The sequence below is a fragment of the Neophocaena asiaeorientalis genome, unplaced genomic scaffold (genome assembly GCF_003031525.2).
Source record: "Neophocaena asiaeorientalis asiaeorientalis breed wild unplaced genomic scaffold, Neophocaena_asiaeorientalis_V1.1 scaffold472, whole genome shotgun sequence".
In the NCBI taxonomy this organism is placed as follows: Eukaryota; Metazoa; Chordata; class Mammalia; order Artiodactyla; family Phocoenidae; genus Neophocaena; species Neophocaena asiaeorientalis.
Window position 1 is genome coordinate 441,266 of NW_020174426.1, and position 20,120 is coordinate 461,385.

At 34.6% G+C, this 20,120-nt stretch overlaps 1 protein-coding gene across 1 annotated transcript in view; it reads right to left on the minus strand.

Annotated features, from left to right (window-relative positions):
• Positions 1-20,120, minus strand: part of KMT2E (lysine methyltransferase 2E (inactive)) — a gene marked incomplete at its 3' end in the record, with an annotated part of 94,639 nt that overhangs the window by 67,721 nt on the left and 6,798 nt on the right. Inside the window, exons 2-3 of the mRNA XM_024756716.1 lie at positions 4,921-4,993; positions 1,689-1,873 (exon numbers count right to left, since the gene is read on the minus strand). Of these exons, the coding sequence (XP_024612484.1) occupies positions 1,689-1,759 (71 nt within the window). The remainder of the gene's footprint in view (positions 1-1,688; positions 1,874-4,920; positions 4,994-20,120) is intronic.

Here is a 20,120-nt window from a genome sequence, read left to right on the forward strand (position 1 = left end):
AAAAAAAAAAAAAAAAAAGTCATTCTGTAATTACCCACAAATTGATCATTTTCTCACAATAAAAATGGCCACATTTGTATTAGGAAAGATTTGGCCCCACAATATAAATCATACTTTTTCCATACATGCTCTATAAATGCATTTAATAAAGAACACAGGCAGAAAGCAATCCCCTACACTGCCCTCTTTCAATATATTATTCATTCTCTTTTAACTGTATAATTAATATGCAGCTTTCATTCTGTTTGTGAATTGCCTTACAGTACACATACTAAACATGCAAACAAGGCAAAGGTGTATCTCACATTGTATACTAGACTAATTCCTATCTGGTATATAAATAATATTTCATAAACTATATCTTATATTCAGTGCTTAAGAGGCCAATTTAAAAAAAGACTGTCAAGGTGAATATTTTTAGGAAGCAAAGAATCTTTGATTATTACCAATAAATGCCTATAACTATCATCAGATATAGATTTGCATCTATCAGATGCTATACATTAAGAAAAACTAGTACTTTAGCCTGGGAACCTCTTGCCTGTCAAGCCCTGCTTCCAGGTTCTTTCCTTCCTGAGTAGTGTCACTACCTGGGCAGAATGAATGTCAATCAACTGTCATAAGAGTGCCATGTTTGGGAATCTATTACTTTACAACAAAAATAACTTAACGCATAGTGTAAAAAAATGGCTTTTAAAAACTGTATTTTAATAATCATATAGTTAAATGGACTGTGTAGCATATTATAGGAATACTAGAGAGCATCCCTGAGTCTTTCTCAATGGCAGAAGCGGGAGTGGTGAAAACACTTCTAGACCATTTGAAATGCCAGCAAAAGGAGAATATTAACTGCAATTTTTGTCCTTTCTACATACCAGTTTTAGGAGCTCAAAAATAAATAAATTTGTTTTTTTTTTTAACTTGAATTCAGCTTTCTGGTCAATGAGCGTCCCATTTAGCACAATACAACTACATATTGAATCTGAGAGCAAACGTATGCATCTTTCCATCCTTTAGATTCCATCACTGTCACATGAACCCCTTGCAATTTCCAAAAACAATCAATTTTCACAGCAATAACTTAGTGTTAATGTAGTGGTCTTTCAAGATCAAAATAAAATGAAATCTATCCACACAACTGCCAAGACCAAAGAGTTAGAGGCGAGGAAGAACCTTTCACTGAATCCCTCAGAAATGGCTCCCATAAAAGCAAAAAGTGGCAAAGTACACATCTAGAAGGAAATACTCCCTTTTTCTTATTTAAAAATGGCCTGAATTTTTTCAACTCAACTTTTTAAAAAATGAAGCAATTATTGTGTTTAAATGGATATTACAATTTTTTAAAGATTCAAATTTAAAACCAAATTAATTTTCCAATATAAACATGAAAGGTCTTACAATTTAAAAAAACAATAACCTGCTACCTTGACTCTTGATGTCAACAATTAGCAAATGGAAAAGACAAAAAAAATCCGAAAAAGATAGAGCATTTTGGCTCAAAAGTTATTTACAAAGTAATTTTAGTTAAAGGAATTTTTGCCTTTAAACTTCTGACATTTTATTTTAGCCAAGAGTCTAAAATGAGAAAAAATATAAATGCAAATCAAGCACTGCTTGGTTGTGCTAAAATAATTACATGAAATATTTTGCCCTTCCCTATCCAAAATACCTTTAATTTAAATACTTACTCTGAGCCTGCAGCCATTTCCAAGTATGACGTTTCTGCTGTATCAACCCCCAATGGGATCACTATGCTCATGACGTTCGCCTCTGGTAAATTCGATTACTATGGAGTCCTATGCATTGGTATCCAAAACACTGGGGCATGCCAGCCACAGTGCTCATTGCAAACATCTAAGTGCATCCACAAACCCTATTTAAAAGAAAAGGGAACCAAAAGTTAAGAATCATCTTCATATCCCCAGCAACAGTCAACCTATAACAAAGGTAAGTAAAATACATGAAGAAAGCATTCTTTATTGAAATATCAATACCAATTGGAATTTGCTCAAGGGGTCTCTATTTTATTTTTCTGGAATTAAGTTATGAGATTATGATCAAAAGAAAAGTTTCTGAATCATAATCTTCCTTAGGGAATGAATTTAGGATGCCAAAAGAATGATTACTAAGGCATACTGCTTAGTGAAGAACCAACAAATATTATTCATTTTTAAAGATAAAACAATTTCTTACAGCACTCTCCAAAATTAAGTCTTCTTGGTTCAGTAAATGCTTTAACAATAAACTAACAACTATTGAGACTTATTGTGGACTAAGCTTTTACATGGATGGTCTATTTAATCCTCACAACTCTGAGATAGGGATCTCCACTGTACCACCGAGAAATTCAAAAGCAACTAAGGTTAAATAACATAACCAAAGTTGCTCAGTTTAAGAAAGAAAACCAGAATTTGAACCAATTCTACTCTATTGTTTATATATTTTTTAAAAAATCTATTTTATTTGTAATAAAGTCAATTGTTTTATAGTGGTTGTCATTTTCCATACTACATAAATACATGTATATGGAGGGAGTTTATTTCTCCAGTTTTCTCCCATGAGTTAATGATCCCTAGCACAGACAATCAGAAGAGAAATATACTTGAATATTTTTAAATATTCTTGTCATATACTTGAATACTTATTTTTAAACAAACTTACCATAGTAACAAAAACATATTCAGCTTCCATATCAATTCTTCTAATCTAAATTCACTGTTTAACACCTGCTATATGTACTATATGTGAAATATCTACTCGAAATATTTTCAGCAATGATACAGTACAACTCGGAACAAAGCAGACAGAGATAACCATATAAACAAGAGAAACAGTCAATGTTGTCCCTCTCAGGTTATACCTGAAATACTGAAGAGAAGTGTTTCTTCAAATAGCAATTCTTATATTTACTTTTAATTTTTACAAGTAAGCTTGAGAATATCTACTCAGGTTAATTCCTATTTCACAGATGATGCAGACTGCGAGCTCATATCTCATGGGAAAAAAATACCAAAATATGGAAATAACGAGGTAACAGTGGTTTGAATTCTCCAAGAAAACGAGCCTTTACTTTTAAACCATGAATAACTGGGGGAGAGCTACTAGATTTCAAGTAGTAGCTTGAATACAAAATAGTACAAAAGTAGTACAAAAGTACAAAGTAGTACAAAAATATACAATAACAGGCAATTGCACTTAAAAGTGAAAAACATGAGCATTGGAGCCTATCTCTCTCTAACAGCAGATGTGTGAGCTAGGCAAGTAATTTAACCACTCTAAGCCTCAGTTTCCTTGTTTATAAAATGGATATATATCCGCCTACGATTTCTGTGAAGAAAATGAAATAATGACTGTAAAGCATTTCATACACTGCATTATGCATATTTAGCAATCAATAAGTGGTAGTCACATAAGAAGAGTTGCTCTTATTTCAAAACCAAAAAACTGTGTGGATAAAAAAACTCTTTAGCTCTCATTTAAAGAGAATCTTCTAATAGTTTTTGAAAATAAAGTATGTAATTATGGTTCTCTATTTGCTACGATTTTACAGTTTTCACCAAATTAAAATCATCCTCTTAAAAAAAAAAACATTCTCTAAAAACAATTAAAGCAGGGTGAGAAAAAGGAAAAACTGCCCTACCTCCTTTTCTGCACCTGCGACTGTTTTAGAATTACTAAAAAAAGTATATTTTTACTATACTTTTTTTTACTAAAAAAAGCTATATTTATTAACCTGCACAAAGCTATAAAATTATGAAATTAGATTCTAAGTGACAACATGCAAGCAACATATAAATCAAATGTTATTCTGTATTTCTTTAAAATACTGAAAACTTGGACCTAAGAACAGATAATTAAAATTAAAAAAAAAAATTCTCCTCCTGTTGGTACCATCTAGTTGGTAGAAGTTTTCTTTAGCTCAGCTTATCTTAACATTAGACTCATAGGAAATCTTATATTTTAGGTATATGTTGTTAAATATTTAGTTGTATGTTTTTTCTTAAAACCAGAGGCAGAAACTAGAAAGCAGAAGTCAAATGATTATGTATTCTTTTAGGTAACTGAGTAATGTTTCCAACCTAAAACAATTTATTTGAATACGTATTTAATAGTGTCCCCCATCTTTATATAAATATACAGTCCTCAATAAACACTATATTTCAGCTGTTTTTAAATAGCAGTGAAGAGCTTGCCATAAGCTTATTTCAGACAATGGCTTATATTTTTGTGATTACTGCCTGTCTCTCAAATCCTGCACAGTGCGTAGAACATAAAAGGCACTCTACAAAGAACTGGTGAATGAATTAGAGCACCCGGAATGAAACTGCAGTTCTGGCCTCATTAACCAAATGAGTTGTCAACCTATACAATTACGCGCTATAAAAACAACCACGTGACACCTTTTCCAGAAATGCATCTCTCATCTAGAATCACAGAAGCTCATCCCCAGGATAACAACTCATCATCACATCTGTAACCGAACCACAGACTCTGAGTTTGATTCAGCAAACAAGATGATCTCACAAATTTACTCACAAGAGGTGAGAAGGCAAGAGGTCATATCTATTGAGACCATAAAGTGGCAAATATTTCACTATATTCATTAATATCAAAAACTCCATAGCCAGAAAACTCACACTGTTTAAAAATCCAGCTGATACTTAAAGTATAAATTCATTAGGGTCTTTAAAAATAAGAAAAAAAGAAAGGGAAAGACAATGTAGTAAACAGAAAAGATGTGAGCTTATAACATAGGCATAACTAGAGAAAAACAATTCAACACCATACAAACAACTACCACAAAGCTTTCATATCTTACATGTGAACAAAAAACTGGTTATACAACTGGCAAGCAAAATATATACAAAATACATTGAGAATAAATGGCAGCCATTAAAGAAATAATATAAAAGGAAATACCATGAGATGTCTGGTAAATCTGAGGTCCAAGAAAGAATAAATGTCTTCACAAAACCTGCTATCCAGAACAGACCTAGAAACCAAGTGAACACAGGAGTATTGAGCTGTTTATAAATGGCATAAAATTATAGGTATTGATACTTCTGTCTAACATGGAACCTAAAATCAAAGGGACTCAAATAAAGATAGCAGCTGATTCTTAAAAAAATAAATTTATTCTTCACTCTTTTATACAAATGAACGTAAACACAAGTAAAGGAAACAATGCTAAATACCAAATCAAACTGGAAAGAAACTGGGAAAACACGATATTAAAAACAAATTTAGGGGAATTCCCTGGTGGTTCAGTGATTAGGACTCCGCACTTTCACTGCTGAGGTGTGGGTTCAATCCCTAGTCAGGGAACTAAGATCCCACAAGCCTCGTGGCACCGCCAAAAAAACACACAAAAAAAACAAAAAATACAAAACAAACAAAAAAGAAAACAAACAAACAAAACAACCCCACAGATTTAGCAGAGGCAATGATACCAAAACAAAACCAAACAAAACCCTAAAGTAGGAAAAACGAGATAAAAGGCAAGAAGGAAAAGCAATTAAATTAGAAAACAGTTTATCAGAAGAACTGGAAAACTGAGGCTGCTTTTAAGACCACATTAAGAAGTTCAAAAAACAAAAAAATACCACTGAAAAGATAAATATGATACCCAAAAGGCAAAAAAGATGAAAATATGAGGAAAATTTTTTTTCTAAAATTGCAAATAAAGGGCCCAACCCAATTTAACATAATCTCTTTGAGGAAAGGGTCATTTATTATTACCTTTCAATCCTTAATAAACACCTTACAAAGAGCTCAATAAATATTTAATATTAAATCCATGTTTACATTTTGGACATATAACAAGAGATAAGCAGGTGAATCTGGGGCTGAATTACTAATAGAAATGAAACAAAGAAACTTGAAAGAAGTTGTGAGGTACCACATAACTGAGATTTTCTTATAAATCAGAAATTAAACTGCCCTCATTAATCATTTATAATTTTAATTTTACTTATAGCTGTTGACTAAGGTATAACAAAAAAGGATACTAGTTAATCAAAATCTATTACCAAGTTACTACCTACGAAACTTTGGTCAACTCATTTCACTATTCTGGGCTTCAACTATAAATGGAGGCAGGTTAGGCTGATGATCTTACAGTTTAAATTTTACAATCACAAGTACATTAACAGATTAGTCCTGATAATCAAAATGACAGATAAATATCAGATTCTAAGAAGAATAATAGAATGAATTATGTATTTCTCTAACTGGGTTAATGTTAGTATTAGCCAGTGCTTTATAAGCACTTACCTGATACTCAAACGTCCCCAAATAGAGGTTATAACAATAATGATGATAAATACTGCTTACAATGCTTAATCCTCACAATGAGCCTATGGCATAGGTACATTTATTACCCCATCTTACAGATAAGGCAGAGAAGTTAAACTTTTCCAAAGTTCCATAGTTAATAAATAGAAGAATCAGGTTTTGAACCCTAACAGTCTGATTCCAGAACCTACACAGTAGTTTCCCTGAAATTAAAATTTGCCAGATGGTTGGTAAAATAAATAAAATAAAATCCAGAATTTACAGTTAAGGGGGAAAAACTGACAACTGCCTCTCTCAAAAAGAGGAGAAATTAAATAACTACATAACTGTTTCACTGCAGAACGTATGGACTGCATTCATTCTGGCACACTAAATGAAACAACAGTAACAAAACCTACTTTGCTCCTCCCTGAAACCTAATCTACTTAATAAACCTACATGCATTCCACAGCAATGCATTAAAACACTACAAAGTAAGTAAAGATGCATGGGCTCAAAGTCTAAAATTTGCATTTAAAATATTTCAGGGACAGTGCAAAGCACATACTCAAAGAATAAAAATATTTAAATTCCCTATCATTTTTCAGGAACAAACAGATGCCTTGCTAGTGAATTGAAAGCAACCCAAAAGTTAAGGGAACCAGGCTTCAAATTTGAGATTACTAATATATACGTAAGTATACTCAATTCCTTACATAGAACTATTTGTTAAGCAAAGACCACCTATCTAACCAGTTGAATTTTTTTTTTTTTTTTGTGGTACGCGGGCCTCTCACTGTTGTGGCCTCTCCCGCTGGGGAGCAGAGGCTCCAGACGCGCAGGCTCAGCGGCCATGGCTCACAGGCCCAGCAGCTCTGGATCTTCCCGGACCGGGGCAAGAACCCGTGTCCCCTGCATCGGCAGGCTTACTCTCAACCACTGCGCCACCAGGGAAGCCCTAACCAGTTGAATTTTAACTTGAGTATCCCTTTGATAACCATTTCATTCCTAGAGATAAAGAATTTCACGAATTCAACTTACACTATAATCTTTTATAGCAAATAAACTCTCTATTGAAAAAAATCTTTCTTCTGGTAGTCAGGATTAATGTTGATGGACCTACATGAAAAATGGAAACCTATATATGAAATTCAATGTTCAAAACACACAGTTTCTGGTTCTATACGAGAGTTCCACAGTTTCACCATATTTTAGTACAATTCCAACCACTAGTACTAAATTCAATATCAAAATAGCAATGCTTCAGTTTTAACACTCTGCCACCTATTAATAATGGTTACTTATTCTCTTGAAGCCTTAGTTCCTCATCTGTAAATAGGAATAATCATAAAACATATTTCTGAATTGTTTCAAGGAATCTGTGTGCCACTCAGTTAAGTATTAGCTATGATAACCAGATAACAATTCTGGGAATTAAATATTTAGGAAAAGTCCTTAAAAAGATGAGTATTGGACCATATGGTATCACTTATGACATCACTGGAATCTAAAACATGATACAAATGAACTTATTTACAAAACAGAAACAGACTCACAGACATAAAAAACAAATTTATGGTTACCAAAGGGAAAGGGGGCTGGGGAGGAATAAATTAGGAGTTTGGGATTAGCAGACACCAACTACTATATATAAAATAGATAAACAACAAGATCCTACTGTACAGCACAGGGAACTATATTGAATATTCTGTAATAAACTGTAACAGAAAAGGAAAAAAAAGTATTGGAGAACAATTCTCAGCTATTATACTTGTAAAAGTCAAGTAAACTATTAAGAATTTCTGATCTATTCTAGAATCCATTCTTGTCAGTAAAGGAGAAAGGATGCTTCTGTGTTGGACTGCAAATCAGAGAATGTGACAGAAGTAGCTTCACTTAAAAAGGCAACAGCCAGGGACTTCCCTGGCAGTCCATCCACTAAGACTCCACGCTTCCACTGCAAGGGGCCCGGCTTTGATCCCAGGTTGGGGAACTAAGATTCCGCATGCTGTGTGGTACGGCCAAAAAAAGAAGGGAAAAAAAAAAAAAAGGCCAACAGCCAAACCTCTTTATTATAAACTCTAAACATACTGTTTCGATTATTTTATTAAAATAAAAACAGAGTAATGGTTAAAATAACTAGGGCATCAGGCCCTTGAAATCCTTTTTACAGAATTTTTGTCAAAACAAGATTGGCTCTAGTAAGAGTAAATTCTTTAAAGAATAAGCCAATGCCAACCCAACAAGCACTAAACCACCCCTATACAGTTAAGAATGAGTCATTTTCCCAGATCAGCCAGTATTTGGCATTACTTCACACTGGCCTACCTTGCAACCCAGTTTACCTTATCTTCAGCTCACTAGAGATTTGATATTGTAATCAAAATAAAGTATCAAGAAGTACAACCTTAAAAAAAATGAATACAAAGAGTGAGGCTTAGTGTAAAATTTGGTTGATAATGATGTGCCAATGTTGATTCATAGAATTTAACAAATGTACCATAATGATGAGAAATACTGATGGTGAATATGATATTCTGAACTGTTTGGCATCATATAATGGGGTACCACTCTAACAGGGTTTGGGGAAGCTATGCTGAACACCAATTCTTCAACCTGTCAAAGTACTGGTACACTCCTCCATTACCACCCCAAAACAACCTTGAATTAAAATAATTAATTTCAATACTATCCAGTTTTTTAATGCACCACGTCATTATTTTAAAACAGTATTCATCATTCCCTAAAGTGTTGGAGGTCACTAACCTCTGGTGTAAAATCTAATAAAATGCAGCCTTTGAAGCAATTCAGTGATTGGTAACTGGTTAGTCTCTGGGTGCAAATGTACAATTTCTGTTTCTTACACACACAAACTATTTTTAGAATGAGTTCAGTCTTTGTTCATACCCGACTACGTAAGTAACAAAAGTGATTTCATTCTAAACAGTTACCTATTCCCACTTTCTACTTGCCATGTGGCCCACGACTATATGTCGTAGAATGTACGGCTTGATATACAAACACAGAAGAAAAAGAATCTTCAAATTTAAGAATTTCACCTTCCCAATTCCTTAAAATCTTACTTTTATGTACAAAAGTAATGAGTACTGTAAAGCATAACACCACATAACTTCAGTGGGTTCTAAACCTTCCTTTAGTTAAAAAAAAAAAAACAAATTGTTGTCTACATGAGCAATTTTTAAACTGTGCTCCCAACAGTCCTAACAGAGTTGGGAACTGAGATAATAAAAGAAAACAGAGTCAGGGAAGTTAACAAAAGAAAATGAGAGACAATATGTTCTGTAGATTTAAAAGGAAAAGTCTGAAGCTGCATGTTCTATGGGGTAGCTACAAGTGAGAAAATAACATTAAGTGGAACACTACTTAGCATTATAAAGGAATGAATTACAGATACATGCAACACCTTGGATGAATCTCAAGGAAACTGTACTGAGTGAAACAAAGCCAATCTCAAAAATGTCACACATACTGTATAATTTCATTTATCTAACATTCTTGAATGACAAATTATAGAAACAGAGAATAGTGTGGTAGTAAGAGTGCAACACCAGGGATCCTTGTGGTGATGGAACTGTTCTGTATCGTAACTGTGGTGGCGGAGATACGAACCTACATATGATAAAAATGAAAAGAACTATATACACACAACACACACACAAGTAAAACTGGGGAAATCTGAACATAATGGGTGAACTGAATCAATGTCAATATTGTGGTCATATTGTGCTACAGTTTTGCAAGATGTTACCACTGAGGGAAACCAGGGAAAGGATACAGAATTTCTATTATTTCTTACAATTGCCTCAAAATTAAAACTTTTAAAAGTGACATTAAAATTGTGGCCTTCAAACTCTGACTATTGATAGAAATTTTCCTACAAATAAAATCTTACACAAAAATCTAATCATCTATTTTTATTCTAGGATTAAAAAAACGTTTTAATCTCCTATGCTTTTCCCAGTAATTGCTAGTGTCAACTTTAAATGTTGTGTTAAGGAGGCTACAGCCAGATACAAACGGGAGATGGCCCCAGTGATTAATGATATTTGCTAATGGGCACAGTAGGCCCATTATTTGCTTTTTTACTTCATTATTTGCTATGTCTGCAGTTAAAGAAGGTGGCAAGGGAATGTCCCTGCCTGAACATCCTCCCACCTACCAGTTAAGTCCCATTAAAAACCTAAGAATTCCTTGAGAATAGTTTGAAAATCATTGGCTAAAAGAAAATACTTACTGACTCAACATGTGACATAAAAACCTTATCGCACTGGTGAATTCTCTTGTCCAAAAGCAAAAAACAAAAACAAACAAAAACACAGTCTTCCAAAAAGTAGTGTTAAAACATTGTAATTAAAAATCAAACAAAATCAACAATAAAAATCCTGCATTTATCTTTTAGTCACTCAACCTATACAATCAAGCTGGTTCATTCTTGCCTTTTTAGCCTTCAAATAAGTATGTCACCAGGAAAGGGCATACTTTTTGACTGAAACAAACTTGGCAATAATTTTATTCTCTCATTCTTTTTTTTTTTTTTTTTTTTTTTTTTTTTTTGCAGTATGCGGGCCTCTCACTGTTGTGGCCTCTCCCATTGCGGAGCACAGGCTCCGGACGCACAGGCTCAGCGGCCGTGGCTCACGGGCCCAGCCGCTCCGCGGCATGTGGGATCTTCCCGGACCGGGGCACGAACCCGTGTCCCCTGCATGGGCAGGCGGACTCTCAACCACTGCGCCACCAGGGAAGCCCTATTCTCTCATTCTTGATTCTAATCTCAAGCAAAATAATGTCCTCACTCTTCAGGATGAACTAAGTATTCCTTCTATCACTATTTTAATCATTTCTTTTAGTCTGAACCTTGAATCCTCTCATTTCCCTATAGAAAAACAATGTGCATCAAATCTAATTAATTAATAGGATTTAAACAAATCTTTCTGATCCTACTGTCTACATTTTCTTATCTCAGACCTAGGCTACCAGAATAAGTTTCTAAGTAGTCTCTCGCCCTATTCTGACTTGACCTTTAAACCAGTGGTTCTCAAACATAGATCCACAAAATGCCACTTTTAATATACCTGGGGTTAGGGGCTGAAAATAACAGATTCATAGGCCTCACCCTAGAGATTCTGATTAAGTACGTCTGGGATGTGGCCTGGATGTCTTAAAAAAAAAAAAAAGAAGAAAGACATTTGCTCCAGTGCTCTATTTTAGAACACTTGCTGAAACACTGAATATACTTCAAAGCCCACTAGTTTCCTAATTTTGCCCTCTTCAAAAAAGCATAATAGCAGGCTTCCCTGGTGGCACAGTGGTTGAGAGTCCGCCTGACAATGCAGGGGACACGGGTTCATGGCCCGGTCCGGGAAGATCCCACATGCCTCGAAGAGGCTGGGTCCATGAGCCATGGCCGCTGAGCCTGCGCGTCCGGAGCCTGTGCTCCGCAATGGGAGAGGCCACAACAGTGAGAGGCCTGCGTACTGCAAAAAAAAAAAAAAAAAAAAAAAAAAAGCATAATAGCTCACAGTAATAACAGGTTCCTAATCTTGGCATTATCAGGTTACCCTGTTCCATACTAATATCCCAATATATAAATCCACTGATTATGTCAGTCTTTTTGTGATTGTTGGCATATCCTTGTTCATTCTCCTTCAAGTTTTCAAAAGTCATTTTCCTCTATTTATATCCATCCCACTCTATAAATAAAAATCTTATTAAACCTTCGAGGATTGTTCAAGTACCAGCACTTCCTTGAAGCCTCAACTTCCCAACTTTGACATCTCTGCCACAAAACTAGCTTTGAGATCTCCAGCAGATCAACCTCCTGAGCACTGTTTCCTTATCTGCAAACAGAAATTTGACTACATTAACTCAAAAAACTGTTAAAGCTGTAAGGCCTCTTATATACTAATCTCTTCCCTTCTTAACTTCCCAAAGAATATATTAGTTACATTTTTTTAACCACTGGTTTATATTTTGACACACTTTTTGGAAACAAATGTTAGATATACAGCTTCCACAAATAGATCATCTACTTCACTCTATAGCAAGAACTGAAATATTTATATATTAGCTCTCAAAGCTTGGAACATAGTGGCTAAGATACCACCTAAGTTATTCTTGCTTAAACCACACTTTCTTTAACACATTTAATCCTCTCCTCTCCTTTTAGATGAACGTGAACATACCTTGAAAAAAAACAAAAAATCTGCCATTAAAGAATGTTAGTGACTGATTTCCTTTTGGAACCTTTTTTTAATTGCTTCCTTCTCCCTTATTACTCTAAAATCTGGTTGTCCTTTAAGGCTCAATCCTCCCCATTATTAGTCTCCACCAATCTTGGATATAACCATTAATTCCTGATTTCCTATTCCTAGCCATCTACAAGATATATATCTATTCAAATACCTGCCATCACTACAAAAATCAAACTGAATCTTTTTCACACATCTTCTTCCATTCCATTTTTTATTAGTACCCTTTTCTCCCAGTTCTCTTTTTAATCGTTCTTTTCTCTAATCTATTACATTTGGTCACCCAGTCTTCTGTGCCTCCCCAGTGTTTCAGATTCACTCTTCCTCAATTTCTGTGGCCTCCACCACGATCTTCATCATCTGAATAATTTCCAACAATCAACAACTCTTCCAGCTTATCACTATCAAGTTCTGAGTACTTTGTCTCCAAACAATGGAAGAAATCTTGAGTGTTAAGCATTTCTCCCCCCAGACTATGGCAACTATTCTTTCAAAATATAATGAATTCAAATTCATTCATTTAACATACTTATTGCGCATATACTATTCCCTAGATACTGTTCTAAGTGCTGGGGAATGAGCAGTGAACAAAATTAAGCTGCCCTTCCTTCTAGAATAATGAAAACAAAAACAAAAATAAACAAACGGGACCTAATGAAACTTAAAAGCTTTTGCACAGCAAAGGAAACCATAAACAAGGCAAAAAGACAACCCTCAGGATGGGAGAAAATTAAGTTGCCCTTAAGACACCTCAAATGAGCTATGACAATCTAATATAATCAAGGGTATCTTAGAATAGTTTTCTTAAGTAACTGCCTTGGATTAGTAATTTGTGTATTCTCATTACCTTGCCAAGAACTAGTCCTTTTTAAGGATCAGTGGAAAGCTATCATGATTTTCAAATGACTTGAATTAAAATTCTTGATCAGTCACTCTTTAGCTATGTGACCCTCAGTCTCTAGGCTTCTCATGAAAAATGGGTAAAAGATCTACCTGCAGAGTTGCTGTGCAGAGAAAATAAGATATGTAAATACACTGTAGATACTCATTTATGGATGTCAGTGTTGCGCCTCTTAGAATTAAAGCTATGAAGTTTATATTTTCCAATCCAAAGATAATTTAATCAATTCCAGTCAAAATATTGTTGGCTACCAAGGACATACAAATGGTGAAAGAACACATGAAAGAACAAATGGTTAAAGAATATATCTGTTTAAAATATTTACTTTTGGGCTTCCCTGGTAGCGCAGTGGTTAAGAATCCACCTGCCAATGAAGGGGACACGGGTTCAAGCCCTGGTCCGGGAAGATCCCACGTGCCGCGGAGCAACTAAGCCAATGTGCCACAACTACTGAGCCTGCGTTCTAGAGCCCGCGAGCCACAACTACTGAAGCCCGTACACCTAGAGTCCGTGCTCCACAACAAGCGAAGCCACTGCAATGGGAAGCCCACGCACCACAACAAAGAGTAGCCCCCACTCGGCGCAACTGGAGAAAGTCCATGCGCAGCAACAAAGACACAACACAGCCAAAAAATAAATAAATAAATACATTTAAAAATTTACTATCAAATCTTAAGTCTAAAATAAGAGTACTTTAATTTCTAAGTATCTAACAACCTACAAAGTCAGCAAGAGACCAAAATGAATAAAAAAAGGAAAAATACTTTCCATGTTTAAACCGTTTACTTTTATGGAATTTTTCCCAGTCCTTTGATCCCAGGGCTTACAGTATTCAAAGATCAGCTTCCCCCTCTTCATATGTTAATATAAAAACAAAAACCAAAACCTAGAAATGGAGGACTGGTGTATTACTACTAGAGTTGAAACTTAGAGAAAAAGTCTATGCATCTTACTCAAAAATGAATTATGGCATTAACAGATCTAAGTCTCTATTAGAAAAGCTTTTAGAGGCATATAATCACTGAGAAATTTTACAATAAAGAAAAAAATAAAATGTCAAGAATGAAGTTGGTAGATACAACGAGTTCTATAGTGACCAGTATATTTGCTATAAGACAGGCTGCACCCACTTTCACTTTCAAACTTCATTGTAAAGACCTTTATGTGAAGAGATTAAATGAAAAATAATCCACATGTACTGAGCTGACCAGCCACTCTTATAAAAGTCATTTGAACGTGAAGAAAGAAGTTGCTATGTGAAATCAGGGACCGAATTAGAAATACTTTTGCCCAAATCCATAATGAACAACTTACTTCAATCTATAAGAAGCATAAAACTGGAACTTCTTCTAAGTGATAGTTTAGGCTATACCAGCAGAATGTCTTCTGAAATCTCCACCATGACTCCAGATTAAATTTAAATGATAAATATCACAGCTTCTCAGATACTCTCAAAGTAAATACACAGCAAAAGAACTTTCGTGTTTTGGCACAACCACACCACATCCATAAAATCCGCCAGTTTTAACACGAAATTAAAAAATCATGCAGTTACTACATTAATGTATAACTAAAAAGTTACTAACATAGAGCAACTAGGTTACAACATACCAAACAATTACAGGCTGAAATTTGAAAATGAAACAAACTGATCCCAGGTATATTAGCCAACACAATCATCAGCTACTTCCCTTAGGAAATATGTGCAAGATCAGCAAGCCAAAATTAGTAGCTACCATGATGCTTCCACATAGAGGGCATTCAACTATCTGCCACTAAATGAATCTAATATATAATACTATCAGAGTTAGAAAGGTCCTAAAGAAGAGTACAATTTAAATCTCACAAGGTAACAAAGGCTATTGGATCTTAACATATCAATGTATCTGTTAAATTCTAGAGACAAATGAAATCTGTCATTTCATCTAGGTAGGGTCATATAAACCCCATTGGACAAACCTGAGTCTAATTTTGAAAGAACATTTTTAGATCTACAAGATACTAAATGAAAAAAGAAAGTTACAGAATACAGTTAAGATCCATCCTGTTTTGGATTAAACATTGAAATCTGGATTTATATACAAAAAATAGGGACTAGAAGTTTGAGTTCATCAAAGTCAGTCATTTAACATGGAGAATCACGAAAAAATTATATATAAATATATATTATTATAAAGACCGTATTTTTAATTTATAATATCATTCATCAATATTTCGGTGTCAAGCTAAAGTATTTTTTGAATATGGCTCCCCTAATTCATATTCTGGGTTCTCATTCTTGTAGAAACCATATCTATAATGTATTACCTATGGTTTTTGGTTTTAGATTATTCCAAGGTAAGAAATCACCTAGACACTTGTGCAGCAGTGTGAATGTAGACTTCCTTCTAGATTTTTTCTTATTTTTCCCCATAATCTTTTTTTTTTTTGTGGTACGCGGGCCTCTCACTGTTGTGGCCTCTCCCATTGCGGAGCACAGGCTCCGGACACGCAGGCTCAGAGGCCATGGCTCACGGGCCCAGCCGCTTCGCGACATGTGGGATCTTCCCGGACTGGGCACAAACCAGTGTCCCCTGCATCGGCAGGCGGACTCTCGACCACTGCGCCACCAGGGAAGCCCCCCCATAATCTTTTAGTTGTCTTACCAATACCTAACTTGACAATTTTCTTCAGCAATTAATTTGCCTTTATCAAGTTTTCCAAAGCATTTAACTTAGTTTTCATTTAAACAACTCTCTCTTCACATTCATTATCTCTGTTTTATGTAATACCTAACTAATATAAACACAAGACAAGCACAATGGGATTAGCCAATTTGGGAACAAACATGACTATTGTGAACATTCAACTCAACTAGTGGCAGCAGCACAGAGTAGTTTATTTACATCATTCAACATGTAATGGGCATCCGTAGTTTTTACAGAAGGAATATTAATCCTGAAGGTTGGTTAAATGAAGGTTAAAGAAACTTCTACAGCATCTACATAAAACACCAAAAGAAAAATACAGAAATTAGAAACAGTCATCACCTCAGCATAAGAGAGAAGCTAAGGATGGGAGTCAGAGACTCACTTTTTTCCTGAAACAACTATAGCAGCAACAACTTATAGAGCTTACCAAGATTTTATACGTATTAACTCACAGAATTTCAAAACAACTCTATATCAACTATATTCCAATTAATAAAAAAGACTCTATAAGATAGGCTCTATTATTATGTTCATTTTGCAGATCAAGAACCTAAGGCACAAAAAGGTAAGTAACTTGCCCAAGGTCACATAGGAGTACAACTTAGTTTGAATGCAGTCAAATTAAAGCAGCGTGGTGGTTCTAGAGTTTCTACTCTTCACCCCTCTGTAATACTGCCTCTAAAGAAGTACTGAGTTCTTTTAATAAGCATATATTAATTACCTTCATAATCTTAACAATTTTAAGGAGTAAATAAGCATGTCCTAATATATCACTCCCCAAGGGTAATTTTTCAGTGGCTCTTCCATAAAAGCCACTCTTTTATCCTGGCATTCAAGACTCACCACAACTTGATCCCAATTGGTACTGCTATAATTCCAATCCAAGACTCTTCTAGAAACCAAGAGATCATCTTGAATTGGGATACAGAAAAGCACAAAATATAGAGTCTGTCACATGACATTGCACAAAGACCAGCATTTCCTCATTTAGAGAATCCAGAAGCCTGGCTTCTCAAGAGAAGAGTCAGCATGGTTTCAGCATGGAAAAGTATAAAGCACCAAGCATCAGGATCTAAATTTTAATTCTTGATCAACCATAATCTAATATGATCTTGGGAAAATTATTTAACCTCCCTGGGGCTGAGTCTACCTGTAATATAAAAGAGCTAAAATAGTGTAAAAATCAGCTGAGACTAGTACTCAAATGCAAATTCAAGGCCCCTCCAGATGTGATTATGTAGGTCTGGAATGGGGCCCAAGAATGTACATTTTAATAAGCACTCCACGTAAATGATACATGTGGTCCCTGGGCCACAATAAGAATATTTAAACAAAAGATCTCACAAACCAATTAAAACTCTAGTTTCTTAACTTTAGTCAATAGGGTGCTACTTTACATGTCCAGATTGGGGGTTTGGGCCTAAAAGAAAATCCTCTAATTCATCATGGGACTTGTTTTTGCACCTTTCCCTCTATACTTTTTTAAAACAACGGGCTAAGATTTAGTAACGCTACAAATTGAACTTTCCTTCTCTTAAGATACAGTTGGATACAGTTGATTCAAATGAGTTTTAAGTCAACAAAGCACCTGTAGAATGCTACAAATCCACTGTATCATCTTGTTAATCCTCACTATTCTCAAATATGATCATCTTAATTTTCTCAAAAGGGAATTTAAGTTTTACAGAATAAAATCTCCACTCTCTAAGTATTCACAACACTTTTCTTCTACCAGTCCCTCTGAAAATTTCCCAAGAAATTAAATTAATAATTTTCATTCAATATGTTACCCAGGACCTGAATCAGTATAACATTCAAATTATCATCCAAATTCACTACCAATATTTTGCTATCAATGAAAGGAAATATGCCAAATTGATAAAAGTGTCATCACAATGTAATTAAAGTCTGAATATGTGTTTTGCTTCTTATCCCTTTCTTGTTCTTCTGAACTTCTTTACAATGGTATGTATTTCTTTCATTACAAGGTTCCAAAAATCATACACCGCTTTGACCTAAGGGTTATAGATGTTTGATGCTCTGCTGTATTACCAGCTTACCAACCCCTTTTTAAAAAGCATTGACTTGTGTATATGGGAAAAAAGAACTTGTCTCAATGATTTCAGGAAAAAATATTTTAACTTTAAAAAAATTACTTGAAGAATTTTTTTAATGGAAGAAGGGAAATAGCACCACAATTAAAATATGTATTTTTAGCCTTGTGTTAGAAATCAAACTGCTAGCATTAGTAACAAATCATAAACCTAAACAACTGTTAAAGGCTCATTTAGCAATAATTCTAAAAACTGAATGAGGAATTGGAACTACATCATTTAAAAATTTTTTAAAAAATCTAAGTACTTAATTTCTGTGTTCTGAATTTCAAATTAGGCTAGATTCAAGAAACTATTTTAAATCCCATTTGTGTGGAAAACCGTGCAGGAATACTATTGATACTATCTAAATTATCTACACTTTTCTTCCTTAAAATTCATTTATTTGTTGTGATTACAAAAGCAACCTATATGCGTTACAGAAAAACCAAAATGGAAAAAGAAACTCCCACAATACCAATTACCCAAAAACAAACCGCTGCTAAAAACCTTGGTAAATGTGCAGTTACCATAGTAAAAACTTACTCAGGTAAGAATCATCAATAGACACTAAATCTAAGAGAGGAAAGTCTCATGAGGAACAGGATATTTACACAATTTCAAAATATCTCCCCACAAATTACTTAATAATGGCAAAATGAGAAACAGTAACTATACAATGGAGAAACTCCTCAATACCTTTACCAAGCAATCAAAACGAACATACTGGTAGTGGGCAAACATCAAGTGCCTCCAGATGAGAGAAAAACACATATTACTTATCTAGTGTTCCAGCCCAAAATGTAAAATCTGAATTTAATTATGAAGAAAACTTAGACAAACCCAAATTGAGAGGAACTGAATAAATTTCTAGCCTACCAATGCTATGACAACAGACAGAGGAACTCTCTTTCAGACTACAGGAAACTAAAGAGACCTAAGAACTAAATGCAATCTACGATCCTGGATTAGCTACTGTACCAGAAAAAAATACTAATAAAGGGCATAATTGGGACAACTGATGAAAATGGAATATGGACAATAATCTAGATAAAAGTATTACACGCATGCTATATTTCCTGAATTTAACCACTCTGGTTACCTAAGAAAAGATGCTTGTTCTTAGGAAATGCATACTTAAGTATTAAGGGCTCTAAGAGGGCATGATGTATGCAATATACTCTCAAATGGTTCAGAATTTTTTTTTATACGTACAGAGAGAACAGTATGTAGTGACAAAATATTAAAAATCAGGGGATCTGGGTGAAGAATATAAGGCAAGTTTATACCATTCATGAAACTTTTCTGGAAGTTTGAAATTATTACAAAATAAAAAATTAACACCTAAAAAAAACCCCTGTTTTTTTGGAAACACTGGTCAACATTCATATATATTTATATATATATATATACCATATTTGCATTTTTAAGCTAAAAAATAGAATCATCATTCGATACTAATTATTTAGTTTTAGAGGCCCTCCAAGGTATATCTGAGTATCTGCGGGGAAAAAGGCAATTATTTTCAGATGAATTAGAGGTGCTTTTCTTTTGCTCTCCATACAAGGAAACTACTCCCCCCCACACACACACACACACACTCATATCTTAAATACTCACCCCACTACCATCTCCTTAACCAGTCACAGCTAATTAGAGGGATCAAGATGGAGAATACTGGTTCTCTGACACCTTGCCAATTCCTGTGAGGCCCAACTGTACTTTTTCAAATAAGTTCTGTGAGATTTCCCTACAGCCTTATAACAAATCTTTTACTTTAGCTACTTGGAGCTGATTTCTGTTCCTTGCATCCAAACAAATCCGAAAACAGTAGGCTTTTGAGAAATAGAAACAAATGGTGCAAGGGAAACAGGAGCTACTCAAATTAGTGTTT